Source organism: Festucalex cinctus, chromosome 5 (assembly GCF_051991245.1).
Source record: "Festucalex cinctus isolate MCC-2025b chromosome 5, RoL_Fcin_1.0, whole genome shotgun sequence".
In the NCBI taxonomy this organism is placed as follows: Eukaryota; Metazoa; Chordata; class Actinopteri; order Syngnathiformes; family Syngnathidae; genus Festucalex; species Festucalex cinctus.
This window is the reverse complement of record NC_135415.1, coordinates 15,682,344-15,698,290: the sequence shown is the minus strand read 5'-3', so window position 1 is coordinate 15,698,290 and position 15,947 is coordinate 15,682,344. Positions and strand designations below refer to the sequence as shown.

Here is a 15,947-nt window from a genome sequence, read left to right as displayed (position 1 = left end):
CTTGGCTCAATAAAAGGTTGAGAAACACTAAATGCCACCACCCAAAGCAACTATTTTTGGAAGATTTTGCCTCAAACAATAGCACATAGCTTTTGGTAGGCCAAGTCATGTGTGCCACCACATGAGACTTTAGCAAATTTTGCAACATCTCAATTCATTTGTCATGGTGTAAATGTGACCAAAGATGGAAGGCCCTATTTTCGTGCCCAGTGCAAATCTAGCGCATAGCTCAGTCTAACTGTAAGCATGGGTGGAGTTTTCTTTGTTTTGGTATTTTTGCTTGACAAGCGCAGCTAGACTAGGGCGTGGGATGGAAGGCAGCCGACTCCCAGCCAATCGAAACAGCTCCCCTCATTCTCTTTAAATCAGGGCGGGGACTAGCTGGGGCCCTTGCATGAGATTGGTGTGTGCTAAATACGTTGATGCAGGTAAACTGCTAGAGCGGATGTGACGTGGACACTTAGAGACCGCCTTGTACTCCCGATCATGCAAATTTGTAATTTATTGTCATAAATATTTCCTGTGGTAAAACAAATCTGAATCCTGGATTAGATAGCGGCCTTTAAAGTTCCATTGTATTTTAAAATAAGACTCTTATTATTTTGTTAGCATCTAGTGGTTAGCACTTCTGCCTCACAGCTCTTAAGTTCAGAGTTCAAATCTTCACGTTTCATATACTCAATGTGCTTGCCTGGGTTTTCTCCATGTACTCCTGCATCTCCTGCCACAAAATGCCCGTTAGGCTTCTTGAAGATTCTAAATTGTCCGTAGGTGTGAATGTGAGTGTGCATGGTTGTTCTCAGTCCGGGGTGTGGCCCGTCGTTTACTCAAAGTCAGTTGGGTTTGGCTCCAGCTCACCTACAAGCCTAATGAAGACAAATTGTAGACAAAATGGATGCATCCATGGACTTTTCTTTGTATTAGCTTCCTTTCACAAGATTACTTACTCTCTGTTGTCCCGTGTATTACAATAAATACATTTTTGGAAAGGGAACTGTGCACGGGCCAGACCCTCCTAACCCGACTCATTAATATTCACCTCGCCTTCAAGCTGATGGCTAAGACGCACATGATGTCACACTCAGCTGAGGACAAAGCCCACTGGTTTCTCCCAGACGGAAAGGTGGGGAGAGGGTCTTTAAAGAAGGGTGGAAAAGATGTCGACTTGTAGACGCGAGATGAAATCCACCCTCTTCGTGCATGTGGTGTAGCAGTGTGTGCATGTGTATGGCTGATACAGACTGGTGAGCTAAAGTATACGTCAATGCCATCATGCCCTGCTTGTCAGGACAAGGGATGACCCTGCAGAGCATGTGAGCATTATATCACTGCCAGGACTCACTGTTCTCTATTGCACCAATGCATCCGAGCACTGCATGTAATCCCCATGTGCAATATCCCCCCCTCACAGTCATCACCACCACTCTACCCGCTGAGGTATATACCAGGGATAATTGCTTCATCCATCTGTCTTAGCAAAGAAAATGTATAAAATAGTGGGTGCCTGTGCTCTATCATGTAGAATACATATATACACAATTGGATGGAATGGAAGAAAATATTGAATACACTGAGATTACAACCACTTTTATCCCAATCCACTGCAGACTACACATATAAAAGGCACAGTGAGGCAGACAAAGCAGGGGAACGCCCCCTCCGCCCAGCAAGCTGCTGTCAGGGCCATCAACTGGTTCAGGCTGGATTCCAGGCATTCTTATACTCATGGTATGAATTAATCGATCAAATACATGGCAAACTGATGACCAGCGTGTCAAGAGTGCAAAGACAATCAAAGAGCGTCAGCCTGTTTCCACCATACAATGTTATATTTCAAGTTGGCACACACAAAAAGATGAGGCAGCAGCTGGTGAAAAACGATGATGAAGGGTACTTACCGGATAAAATAACCACTCTGAAAGGAAAATCCAATCCTGCTGACCTCCACTGGCGTGTCGTTTGGCCCTTTAGGTAGCTTTTTGTCGTGTTGCTGGCATTGACGGATTCCAGGTAGGTTCGAGAACCGTACAGGGCCTAAATCGAGTTCAAAGCTACAAAATTACAGTCAAATACCCTAAATACGCGTTTTATCGCTTTCTCGGGAGGGTGTTAGTGTCGTCCTCCGACTCTTTCGTAGCACATTACCCGTCGTCTCTTGTGCTGTCTGTCTTTTTTGAGTGCTCGCAGCTGTTTTCGTTGTTCCAACCTTTCGCCAGTGATTTCTCCCCTGTGCCTTTAAACGACGACGTTTCCGGGGTTTACTACTTAATACATAAAAGGCGGGGCTTCACTGCCAGCTGAGCGCTTGTCATTTACTCGATTGGCTGGTCTTAGTCACCGTAGCCAATCAGCTCTCGGGAGTACGCCCGTTTTAAAATATGCAGATTTATTCAAAAATACTGGTCTGTGATTGGACGTCAGATTCACTAAAGAAACGCCCAGTACACGTGCGTTTGTTCTAGCCTCCCAGCCCCAAGTCTTTACTTCGGAGCTGTGGTCAATAAAATCCAAGAGAGCAACAACAAATATGTGACAGAAACAGAAGAGCCATCCGCGTTTTTGTAAAACGTGTAACGTCACACCACAGGTTTGGTTTTGAGATGCGGCCACACTTACGTCAATCGTTAAATCCTCCGTCGCAAGAACGTGGTGACGTTCTTCCTTTTTCTCATTTTGGACCGAATAGCCATGTTGTCACTGAGCTAAAAATAGACGTTATATCCCCATTTGCAGCTGTGCTCTGCACCCAACCAAGCTGATAACGGTGCACTGTGGAATGGACTTGTAGCGATAACCGCTTACGAGTGCAATCTAGAATGCTTTATTAATATTCAACCGTATTTGTTCTTACTGTGGTCTAGATGCAGATATAATGATACACGAGTGACCTCCGCTATTTCCAGGACCTCAAATTAATGACCTACAAAATGATAGAGCCACCACAGAGGCCCAATTGCATGAGTAATTATATGCATTGTGCCTTTCATGATCTGTTTAAATGATTATGAAATTTTGTATGTGGATGTCATATATTTCTCTGTTTCTCAGAAGGCCAGGACGTGAAACATAAAAAAATGAAACTTTAAAAAAGTGTTGTTGTCGTTGTTGTTGATGAAGTATAACAGGCATAGCACATCATTTCCTAGAATCACGCACATTATAATAGGCAATGATATTTTATAACCGTGTGGCATGGAAAATTACAATTAAAGAAAATGTATATTCTATGAAAAGAATATTATATGGCTTTACAAAATGTCAAATAACAATACAAACATAAACCACTATTGTACTTGCATTTTTCCTCAACAAATTACAGTGCGAAAAACTGAAAAGTAGTGAAAGACTGTTCCGTTTCTTTAAGTTTCATTTTTTTAGACGTGCAAAATGTCTGAAAAAAAGTGCAGACTTGTATCTTTTAGATTGCAGTTGCACAAAGAGCAGAACCTGATAAATATACAGTACCCTCCTTTTTTTCTTTTTGACAATACATTTTCACGTTAACTTTGGAAGTGCTGTGTATGGCGCCATCTGCTGTTATGGTAACATAACAGTAAGGTTCATTCTAGAATTTGAGGACATTTTCTCCATCTTCATCTTGCCTGATGGACAAAATACAGAAACACTTTAAAATATAGTTGCCCTGAGACACAATGTAACCTGCTATAGTAAACGTGATTCTGCAATGTTCATATCTCATATTTAAATTAACCACATGGCTCTTGAGCATTTCCTAAAATGTCCCTTTCTCAACTCAACTCAACTCAACTCAACTCAAGTTTATTTATATAGCGCTTTCAAACAGCCTGAACTATCACAAAGCGCTTTACAGAACACACACACACACACACACACACACACACACACACACACACACACACACACACACACACACACACACACACACACACACACACACACACACACACACACACACACACACACACACACAAAACAAATGATATAACATAAAACATTACCACCAACACAATACAATCACAACAAATCAACATTCTTCCATCTCTACATACGCTTTGATGTTTGAAACAGTTTTTAGATGAAAGAGGAGAGAATCAGTCTCCTTTCCGCAGTTGATCAAAGACGTGATCTCAGCATGCCTGATGTCACACACGTTTGCTACAAGCTAAATAAGCTTCATAAACAAGCAGTTTTTTTTTTCAATCAAATCAATCTAATGTATCATGACAATTACCACCAATAAAATAAGGTTGCTTAAATCCTTGTAAAACTTGAAAAAACAAAACAAAAAACCATTAAAACAGATATTTGTGTTACTTATATTTCATAAAACAATTTAAAAAAAACATACATTGGTTCCTTTTTCGAGAATAAATAAATAAATAAATAAATAATAGTGCCCCAAATTCCTGGAATGACTCAGAAAATAAATACTTAAATATATACACACATGTATTTTTATTTTTTTTAAACGCAACATTTTTGTCGCAAACCGGGGAACCATAGCCCCGCGCCACCGGAAGTACTTCGGTGTGACACCCAGCGGAAATAAACAGATACGTACATGAGCAACTCTGTCAGGTCCCGGCGTTCCTTTAACTTATAAAGGCAACGATGGCGTCTGTTCAGTATTTAAGGCACTTTGTAAACGAGCGACTCACTGCTGCGGCTGAGGAAATATTTGGCGTGTTCGAAAGAACCATCGTCGAGTATCAGGAGGAGCTTCAGCGTCAGCGTCGAATGGTGGACACCCTCAGCAGCCCTCAAATAAAGTTACACAGGATAGGTGAGTAAAATCATTCATTCACTGTCTGCAAGGTACCATGTTTCCATCACAAGGAGCAGACTTTATTGACTCGTTTTAATCTCCACTGTTATCTGCTCTTTCAGAGGTCCAACATGAGGACAGTGAGCAGATTTGCACTGAGCAGCTGCTTTATAAGCAAGAGGACGACTCATGTGTAGACCAAGATGAACCAGAACCTCTTCTGGATGGGGTCTCCAGGCATGAATTACATTTAGGTGTGTAAAATAAGTAAGGCAAGACTTTATAGTGTATTTCATACACATGGTAACTTCCATGTGCTTCACATAATAAAAAACAACATTTAAAGGCATTAAAAAACATAAGAATGCAAGTCATTTAATAGTTTGGTAAAGAAGTTAAAAAATAACCTACTAAAACAACAAATATAGAATGTTTGCTTTTGACAAAACAATATGTGAAAGTTTATATTTTTGTCTTTCATCACGTTATCCTCAGTTCCTCGGAGCTCCCAGTTAACTGATAATCTTCCGCCCCCTTTCCAACACTATGAATGAATGAATGTATGTTTTACATTGAACATGTATAAAATGAAAAAGAAAAACCAAGGAAAAAGAACTATCAACAAAACATTCACGCTTGAAAAAGGAGTAAGAAGTATATCCCCCTCTTTTTTTAAACGCCTACCACTTTAAGTTTAGATGACACCAAATAATGCATTGTGATATAGATATAGAAATATAAATAATATTCATATTATATCCATGATATAAATGTATAGGTTATTACACGTTTATTATCTCATCCATGCAAACACAATAAACACAAAATACCGTAGTTCATGTGCATCTGCAATGGCCATCTACAAATTGTTCCATAAAGTAAACCCTTTGATATATAAATAATTTTGGACGTAATAATGACCCGTGTACATATAACGTCCCTTTACTCAAGATTTATGTTCACTATACACTAATAACCTTTCCTCTTGGTCTTTGTATGGTCTTCAGACATACAACACGTCGTTGAGGAACCACAGCTTCTTCGTGACCAGCAACCGTGTTGGCAGGAGCAAAATTCCTTTTTGGACCAAGAGGAGCCAGAGCTTCCGCAGATTAAAGAGGAACCCGGCACCAGTCACGAGGGAGAAGAACCAACTCCTTTCTTAACCATTCCCGTCGTTAACGACCGTCACAAGAGAGGGGATCCCGTCCTGTACTCGAGTCCCGGTGGAAGTCCGTCGGAGGATGCGAACGTACGCAGTGAGACGAACAGAAAGTCTTTCAGATGCGAATTTTGCGGGAAAGCGTTTGGTTTCCGGTGCAAACTGAAAAGACACATGATGACCCACACGGGAGTGAAGCCCTACTCTTGCAAGACGTGCGGTAAGGGATTTAACCAGACATCCAACCTGAAAAGACACTTAATGATCCACACGGATGAGAAACCGTACGCCTGCAAAACGTGCGGGAAGCAATTCCGGAACACGCACGAAGTCATCACGCACGCCAGAACTCACACGGGCGAGAAGCCGTACCCTTGCAACACGTGCGGGAAACGGTTCACGCAGCTGTCCATCCTCAAGAGGCACGTCATGGTCCACACCGGGGAGAAGCCGTTCCTCTGCAACACGTGCGGCAGAAGTTTCGGCGACCTGTCGGTGCTGAAGAGGCACGTGATGGTGCACACGGGAGAGAAGCCGTACGTGTGCGACATCTGCGGGAGAAGGTTCCGCGCCAACAGCAACTTGGGCATCCACAGGAGGAGGGTGCACGCGGCGGAGAGTTCTCTTGAGGACGCTTGAGACTAAAATTTGATCCCCTGCACAATTTGTTAGTCTACTCACTTGAAAGGAATTTAAGTTTTCATAGTTATCAGGGGTGTGCATCCATCCAATAAAAGACGATCCCATACGTATCTTGATACATGGGGTGCAAAAAGATTCAAGGATGGTCGATATGTTTTGAAGTTGACCAATTCAGTTTGATTCGATGCACTCACCAAAACCAGTTTTCCAATTCAAATTGGTTTTTGTTACGCCCCGATTATTTGTAGCAAACAACAAGCTAGCATAAGAAACCAGGTGGCCCAAAATACGCACACTTACTTTTGGTTATATTAGTTAAAAATGTCATTATGCCTTGAGATTAGTACATGATTAGCGAAAAACACCATCAGTCGTCAGACGCAATCATGCGTCTCGAATTTGATTGGCAAGAAACCACTGCTGCAAGGAAAAACAGCCAATCAGACTGATGAGGTGTACATATGTCATCATCCAGATGTTGTAGTATTTTGACAAAAATACGCAATAGAAAGCACAGATTTAGTTAAATGCACTAAAAAGGTTAAAAATGCAAATATTCAAGTAAAAATACTGCTGTGTTAGTTTCCACGACTGTCAACAACACTGGTCAATTAAAATGGGTTACAACTATTGGTGCCATTATTTGAAAGAGGAAACAAAATAACCAAATACCTTCAGTTTGGAGCGCCATCTTGCCTTGTAGTTGTAGCATGATGATAATTACATCTGCATAGTTAACTTTTTGTTTTGCAGTATAACATTAACTGTATTTTTGACATTTTCTGGCCTTTGGAATGATTTAACCTGACATGTAGAACATGCACACTGCTGTAAAATTATGAATAACTCAAAATATTAGAAAGCAAGAAAGTGTTCAGTTTATAGTATTTATTTTTTACTGGCCAGTGGAACAAGCATCCGTGAACTTTGGGTGGCCTGAAAAGTCGCCCAATTATGCGAGGTTTAGAGGTTATGAACAACATGCACTAAATTCAACTTAAAATTAAAAAAATATTTATAATTTAAAAAAAAATGTTAAGGCAACAACAGATGTTTGAAGTTGGGAAATTTACTTAACTGCTTTGAAAGTTTTATTTTGTTGAAATTTGTCTTTCCCACATTGCAGAACAAAGAAATAATAGTTACCTCAATAATATCCCAAATTAAATCTCTCAGTAAAAAAAACTCAACGATTTCTCTCTCTCTTTTTTTTTTTATAGCCTAAGAGTGTTTCTGTCACAAATGTTCACTACAAAGCAACCATCTCCTTCATTTGTCTCTAAGTTTTTGAAATGTTGGTGGTATTAGTCAACTGCTGCTGTCTTTGCTTTCTTGGACCCACCAGCACTTTGCTTCATCTTCCTCTTAGCTTTGTTCTTATGGCCTTCCTCCTGTCTGAACTGATGCCTGTTCAAAAAAAAAAAAAAAAAAAGTCCACCTCAGACATCACAGGATATAATGGAGTTGAAATCTGAAATCTCACCTGGACTGCCACCGTCTTCCGCTGTTCCACACGCGACCAAAAGAAGGCAGCCAGTTGGCGTCTGTGTGAGAACTGTGGTCAAAGTTGGCCCCCACTCTGTTAGGAGGGAGCTTCCTTAGCTTCTCTTGCTCCTCTGACAAAAAAATAAACACATTTCAGATGAGAATTTCCATTAGTGTATACATGCAAACATTTTTGTGGATGTCCTTCCTGTGAGCTAAATAAATAAATGAGTCATAAATAAATACTTTATTTTTCTCCCCCCAATAAGTAAAATAAATAAATCAAATATTCTACTCTGTCTGAGGAACTCCTGGGCTGATGGGCCAATCTCGGGAGGGGCCGCGCTCATAGAAGTCCCCTCTCGAGGATCATCACCGTGGAGCCAAGGAGGGAGAGCACCTGAAATGCACAAAGAGCAACAAATATCATCAATTTGTGAGGGTTATAGAAAAAAATCACGACATCAAATGCAACAGTTTAGCTATCTAAACACCCAACTTTTATTTCATTTTTTGTGACAAAAATAGCACAGTATTTGTGTGTTGTGCCTTTAAATGTAGCAGCATATCTGTCCCTATTGAAATGAATTGAAATGCCATTAATCCCGTCCCAACATTCCCTCCCCAGAAAATATCTAATCAAGAAAACAAGCACTCACTAATATTGCACAAAGCAATAACAAAATGGAATGCAAATATTTGAACAGCGGTACATCAAAATTTAATTATCTGTCTGCATGTGCTGCTCCGTTGCTTCTAAAATCGACTATTATTGCAAAACCTGAGCATATTAATGGCATTTTGCATTGTTAGTTAGCATTAAGCTAAGTAGATTTTCCGAAGGCAAAGTTAAATACACACATATATATATATATATATATATTGTTTAATTTGAAAGTAAACTTCAATTGAGAATGGTAGTTAGTGAACCCAGCTTTCATCTTAATTGCTCAATTTTTTTTTTTAAATCCCTACGATTTCAAGTCATTGGTCACAAGGAGAGAAAAAAAAACACACAAAAAAACGCCCCCCCCAAGGGCTCATATCTTGAAAATTTGTCTTCAATTTTTCGTACTGAAGCTGTTCTTACTGTACCTGTGTGTACGTTTCCACTGTTTGATGAATCCTACAACAGAGAAAACAACACCAGTGAACGCCGTGTTGCTGGTTGACAAGCTTAGAGACATTTCATCTACCTGATAACCAATGAAAGTCAAGCCCTGCTGCTGCACGTCGACCATCGAGTCGACAAGGCTGCTTCCCGTCTGCTGGTGGGCTCCCCATGATGTCCCTTGAAAGCTGCTTCCCACCCCCCAATTAAGAAGATGAGCACAAACCACATAAAAAAAAAAAGAAACACTTGAATGCATTTGTGGATACGATGTTACCTGACGTCAACCTCTGCTGCCGTTTCTCTTCCGTTTGGTCCGTTGGTCGACTCTTGCTCTGCTTCATGCTGATTTTGATTCAGGAAAAGCCAACAGTGGTTCACAGAGGAAGTCTCACTGCTAAATCACCCCTCTTTGCCAACAAAAGTATCAAACTATTGTTCTCCTATTTGGCAAGTATTTTGCCCTACGATCATTTTGACTTTAAAACCACGCACAGAAACGCTATTGTTCTACAGCACAACATTCCACATAAGGTTTTTGTAGCTGCAATCTATCCTCCTACTTCTCTGCTATGCATCTGAAAATGATGACAGTTAACAGTCAAGACCACAGTTATGGATACCGCCACTGCATCCTTGGAAACAAACCTCGAGAAGAGACTCAATGAGCTCTTGGCGCCGTTTCTCCTGGGCCCGGATCAACTCGGCTTGCTGAAGACAAAAGGCGACAAACAGAAGAGCAAATCTCAAATCTGGACATTGTAATTGACACAATACTGCATCACTCAATAGAATTTTGTTACATTTTGTGTTTGTGGAATATGAATTAAGCAGTAAAATCCCTCCCGTTTTTAACCATCTCATGGGGCGGCCATTTTGCCACAATAAAAGGTGATGCGATAGTGACAGTTTGAAAATGTTTCAACCTTAGAGGTTAGTATTACCTGTTTTATGAACTCATCCTCCTCCTCCACAAATGTTTCCAACACTTTGGCCACCTCAGCTTTGAACCTACAGGAGGGGGAAAAACACATTTCACATAATAATTTTGGCAAACAACCACTCACACTCACTTTCATATTTATGGACAATTTTGACTTCAATGAAGTGAATGTTTTTTTACAATGTGGGAGCACACCCAGGAGAAAACCCACACAAACACATGCAACCTCCATAAAAAAAGCTGTTCCAAGGTAACAGCTTCACAGCCAAACTGTTGATTTTTGCAAACACATCTCTTCATATTTCCATGAAGTTCGCCAGGCTCACCGTTCAGTCTCTTCCCGTGTGATGATGACTTTGTCTTTCAACTTTGGATCTGCCTTGTTGTCCCACCAGAACCTGTGGGTATTCTTTCTGTGTTCTGGGCTGAAATCGGATCCATTTGAAAGGTCAGCCAACAGTAGTACTACACATTATTAGCTGCTGATGCTTGCAGTTGAAAATATTAGTAGAACTAGTTATCCTATAACAATTTTTGATGAAAGTATATATTTGAACCTTTGGGAAAAGATGTTACTCACGTGGCCATGTGCTCCAACAACCCTCCATGTAACACGGTCATGTTGCCATCAGAAACATTTTGTTCCACTTCCCGACCACAGCAATAACACCAGAAGGTTTTTTTGTGCTGAGTGCAATCGAACTTTTCCACTTCTGGTTTTTTAAGTGTTTTTCGAGCTTCTTTCACCTGGAAGACAAGAGGAACAGCTGCACAAACATCTTTATAACACTTTTTATTTTGACACAAGTCTTCTTCTACTTCTTTCCCTTTTGAAGAACCCAATCGGGGATCGCCACAGCAAATCATCCTCTGTCATCTCTCCCTATCCTTTCCAGTGCTATTTTTTACACTCCCCATTGCTCTGGACAGCAAGATCCCCCAAAATTTGAACTTTAGCTCCCTTTTTTCACCTTTATTCAGTGTAACTCTAAACTCCCTAAAAATTGATTCTACAAAACGGATCCTCGAAGTGTAATCTTTTATCTTTGCATAATGTTGCAGTGGATGATAATATCAAATACTGAGGTGGTACAACAAAGTCAGAGACATAATCGTTTATAAAACACGTATCAAGAAATAAATAACAGGCACACACGGTGATAAAAATACAGAACTGTGAACTCCCAAGCTCATGTAATGTTATGTTCGTTATTTGCTCACCTTTTCAATGAATTTCATTAACACGACCCTAAGTCTGCTTTGGTGATGTTTCCCAAAGATATGTCCTTTCCCGTTGAAAGCCGTTTGCCTACATATGGCGCAGTAATACGCACCCATCTAGTCGAATAAAAAGTGAATACCAAAATAGTAATCACATTTTAGTTTACGCTTCTAACAAACAACTGAATTATACTCGTCTCGCCAACGAAAAATGCAATGGACCAAGCCGTCAAAGAAGGTACGTCTTGACAAGGTACAGTAGTAAAATGCCAAAGAAGGAAATGCCGTCTCGCTATGGAACCCCCCTAGAAACAATAATGTGGAAATTTTTTTTGTTGACAATGATGAGACGATTAGATCCATAACTACCTGGGTTAATATATTCACATTAAAAATACTAACAATGTATAATTTTAAAGCACTTATATTTTCCATAAATAAAGTTTAATTAATTTGAGAATAATAACATAACAAAATAACAAGATTGACATTTTCTTCCTGTCGTGGTCGGAAGGTAAACAGCTTCACACATGTCGGTCGTCGGAAGTACTCTTGTGACGCCAGTCGTTTAAGTTAGAGAAAATTGTATATTTTAGAAGGGGGCATCGTATATCATTCAAACTATAGGAGTATTTCTTTCCCAAATTAAAGTCTTAATCTTACTAGAGTAAGTGCACATATTAAAATCAAACAAAAAGTGGAATTACCAGTGCAGTGCCACACGTGCACCATCGGAACCGAGCGGTGTGACATCTAGCGGAAGTTAAACAAATCGAAGCCGAAACCTTAACAATCTCAATTCCTCATCCTTTGGGCAAAATAACAGTCTCGTTTGCCATGTCGGTGATGCAATCGACCACGTCCAAATTCCATCACCTGAGGACGTTTGTCAACGAACGACTGACTGCCGCCGCTGAAGAAATATTTGGTGTTTTTGAGAAAACCATCGTCGCCTACGAGGAAGAGATGGACCGTCAGCGCAGGCTTCTTGACGTCGTTTGCAAACCCGCTGGACATTCGCATTCGCACAGGACAGGTTGAAAAATTAATTCTTTTAGATTATTTGCCAAGCCCTAAATTGTAAAAAACAAAACACTGTAGGCGTGAGGCTCGGCAGTCATGTGGCGCAAGTAGAGACGCTCAGTCACTTGCTATTCTTCATTTGTTATTACATTTATGGCAGATATGTGTTTATCATACACATATTTGCTGTAATAATGACTTTGCCACTGTTTAACTTACATTAGGGATCACAGTCGAAATATTTCAATTTGTGTATGATATCGGGTTAAGTCACTGCTGTATGAAATTGAGCTTTTGAGTCAGCTCACTATTGTCATTTTAATACTTTCATATATTATGTAAGTTCTATTATACAGAGTTGGATGTTTTTATTGTTATTATTATTCTTGTTACTAACGACACATTGGTCTGTTTCATCAGAGTCCCAAGAGGGTGGATTGTGTACCCAGGCGAGCATCAACATTTTGGCGCAGGAGCAGCAAGAGCCTTCGCGCATTAAAGTGAAACAAGAGGAACATTTCTCCAATTGTGCAGTCTGGCCGCTGGTTTTGAACTGTGACCAGAATGAAAGCGAAGCGGACAAAGGCACCACCGATGCTGCGGAAAACGGCGACTTTGACTCGTCGGAACCGAGCAGCGATAATCAAATCGCCTTCCGTGACTATTATCCAGAACATAACCAAGATTATGTGAGTGACAATGTGGCTTCTACGTCGGCTCTAAGTATTAAGACGGAACATCACGGCCAGGAAGACAACCTGGAGAACGCTATGTCAGCCATCAACACTCAGGCGCAACTTTTTGAACAGCCTTTCCACACCAGCGTCTTCCACACCGACTCGGACGTGTACGCGCAAGCCAAGCCTTTCGTTTGCGACGTCTGCGGAAAGGGATTCGGCTTCAAGCGTTACCTGGCGCAGCACATGATCACCCACTCTGCGGAGAAGCCGTACTCGTGCAGCAGGTGTCGCAAGACCTTCCGGCGCATGCAAGGGTTGCAGATACACATGCGGTGTCACACGGGCGAGAAGCCGTATTTCTGCAAAACCTGCGGGAAGCGATTCTGCCAGAGCTCGTCGCTCAGGGTTCATCTGAGAGTCCACACGGGGGAGAAGCCGTACTCGTGCACCACGTGCGGGGCGGGATTCAGTAGTCTGCCGGTGCTGAGAAACCACATCGTGAGGGTCCACGAAGGCAACATGCTGTACGTTGCCTCATCCGGGGAGAGGAACGCCGTTGTATGGCCCAATTGAAGTGTTAACTCATGTGAACATTTAGTGTGTTACTGTACTGTATTTGTGTTGCAAAAGTAACTTGTTCCTGTAGAAAATAAATTTGTAGTTGTAGCCAAACTAACTTGCCGTTGTAGAGGTAAATTTGGTGCAAAATTAACTTGAGTTGTAGAAGAGATGTTGCAGTTTCAGCAAATGAGACTTGTAGCAAAAATAACTTGTATGAAATACATTTAGCAAAAAAAATAACATGCAATGAACCAATGAGATTGAGCATCGACAAGCTATATCCACCTCAAACGAGCTCTTTTGATTGGTCAGTGTTCCTGTGTTTCCCCTAGTGCCCACCCCTAACCTGTACAAGTACCAAAGGTTTTATATTTAACACAAACCAACAAAAATAACTCCAACTATTTCATGAACGAAATAAAAGTGTAAATGCAAAAATTAACAAACTGCAGTACATCTTAGAATTGGAAAACTAAAACTCACTATAATTGTGGTGAACCTATTCTTTATTTTTTTTTGTCAGTTAATTTCATATCATTTTAAAAATGTGTTTGCCGTACATCCGTAGCTACAGACGAAGGAAGTTCAAACAGTTGTTTGAGTGTTGTAGTTTACTTTATTATTCAATATTCTTTTTTTTTTATCTTGCTCTCAACAAATACTCAATATATATAAAAAATAAAACTAACACTAAAACTGAAGCATTTTCTAAAATAAGAAAGAAAACTAATAAAAGCCAACACACTTGTTTGAAAAAAAAAAATCATTAAAACTACTGAATTTAAAAAAAAAAAAACAATAAGAAAATAATTATAATGGAAAATCCCAAAACTATTATAACCCATGTGCACTTGTGGCTTCTAGCGGAGATTTTTTACAACAAGTTACTTTTGCTACAACTACAAATTTATTTTCTATAAGTTACTTTTCCACCAAATTTACCTCTACAACTACAATTTTATTTTCTATAGGTACAAGTTTCTTTTGCACCAACTTTACCTCCATATGTTTTATATAAAGTAATCTCAAGTTACAGACTAGAATTCAGAGATTTGTGTCTACATACCAGTAGCAGAAAGAGTTACCCGCTTTTATCTATCGCAGTGGGCTGCCATTTTGCCCTGCATTGCCACCTGCAGTCAACTGAAATTGACGTCAAAATGCTGACTGGCTCACAATGACCAAATCCAGAAAACTGGGGGTAATGCTTCTCGGTTCAAATCTCAGCCCTGGCCTTCCTATGTGGAGATTGCATTTTACCTCTTTATTCTCTTCAGGTACTGTAGCTTCCTTCTACATTCCAAAAACATGCATGTGAGATTAATGGGCGACTGAAAATCAGGGGTGTCAAACAAGTTTTCATTATGATTGCTCTCAGGAGGCCAGTTATAAATTTATAATCACTTGGGGAATAGCATACCAGAAGTCATTTCAGTGTCGTATTATCATTTGTGTAAATAAGAACTGATGACATTCATGTGTTGTTTTGTTTCAAATGAGTTAACAAATTTGAGCTTCTAGTAAAAGCATTTCATGATCGAGCCACGTTGTACGCGAGACAGAAACTGACCTGCGCTCATTGTGGACTGTGCTTGCGTGAGACAGTTAACACTTTTTGTCCCCTAAATGAGTTCTGTGCGGGGAAGTGTAATCATATAGCCAAGTTACATTACACAATTGCCCCTGAATTTGCTGTATTATTATTATTATTTTTATTTTTTTATGATGAATAACATGTCTAACTAAAATAAGCTACAGTTCCCCTGTGACTCTATAGGACAAACACTGTCAGAAATGGAATGGGTGGATTTATTTATTCTCATTGAGACAAGACATTGAGCACATTTTCAACAGCTGAAATAAGCTACATCTCTGTAAATAGTTGAATGGTGAAAATATTTAATTTTGTGAAGAAACTACAGTTTATGATTCTTTTGGTTCATGCATCTGTAAATGTATTGTCTGTTCAAATAAACTACCTCAGTGATTTTTTTTTGTTTTTTTTACCTTTATGATATTAGGTTGCAAGTCACCACACAGCTTCTGCATCTGATGTGTAATTCAGAATGAAATTGTGTTGACTTATATGTAATAAAGATAAATAATTCAGTTAACTAAAGATGTTAAAGTCAAAGTTTGAACAAATAAAATGTGCGTAACTACTATTTTATGGATATAAAAATAATCATAAAACGTAATTTTTCCTGTTTTTTTTTTTCACTCCATGAAATTCCACATTGTGGCTGTTTAAATAACATGATAATAATTAATAAATAATAACACTAGCATACATTGTTTTTTGAGGGGCTTTTTTTCTAATGTGGAAATGCAACAGAGGTTGAGAAGCAGTGACTAAATGTGATTTATAACTC

The 15,947-nt window shown here is 39.8% G+C and overlaps 3 protein-coding genes across 6 annotated transcripts in view; 1 reads left to right on the top strand and 2 right to left on the bottom strand.

Annotated features, from left to right (window-relative positions):
• atosb (atos homolog b) overlaps nt 1-2,236 on the bottom strand; it is a 31,671-nt gene extending 29,435 nt beyond the window's left edge. For 2 of the 3 annotated variants that reach the window (XM_077522267.1, XM_077522271.1), the window contains exon 1: nt 1,899-2,236. The gene's annotated coding sequence lies outside the window, so the exon portion shown is untranslated. The remainder of the gene's footprint in view (nt 1-1,898) is intronic. The other variant, XM_077522268.1, reaches the window with a different exon arrangement.
• Nucleotides 2,237-4,503: 2,267 nt separating this feature from the next.
• On the top strand, nt 4,504-15,566 carry LOC144019147 (uncharacterized). The gene is made up of 6 exons (XM_077522004.1): nt 4,504-4,765; nt 4,870-5,001; nt 5,755-6,542; nt 9,742-9,871; nt 12,069-12,347; nt 12,755-15,566. The coding sequence occupies exons 1-6, from the start codon at nt 4,594-4,596 to the stop codon at nt 13,585-13,587; spliced, it is 2,334 nt and encodes a 777-aa protein (XP_077378130.1). The 5' UTR covers nt 4,504-4,593; the 3' UTR covers nt 13,588-15,566.
• cenatac (centrosomal AT-AC splicing factor) lies at nt 7,425-11,618 on the bottom strand. 2 transcript variants are annotated; one of them, XM_077522277.1, is made up of 11 exons: nt 11,312-11,618; nt 10,671-10,837; nt 10,417-10,515; nt 10,092-10,158; nt 9,796-9,858; nt 9,425-9,492; nt 9,233-9,338; nt 9,132-9,162; nt 8,332-8,436; nt 8,035-8,167; nt 7,425-7,958 (listed from the first exon to the last, which is right to left on the bottom strand). In XM_077522277.1, the coding sequence occupies exons 1-11, from the start codon at nt 11,426-11,428 to the stop codon at nt 7,856-7,858; spliced, it is 1,059 nt and encodes a 352-aa protein (XP_077378403.1). In that variant the 5' UTR covers nt 11,429-11,618; the 3' UTR covers nt 7,425-7,855. The 2 variants fall into 2 exon arrangements, with proteins under 2 accessions (XP_077378403.1, XP_077378404.1); XM_077522278.1 differs by having other exon boundaries at nt 9,233-9,335.
• Nucleotides 15,567-15,947: the final 381 nt, after the last annotated feature.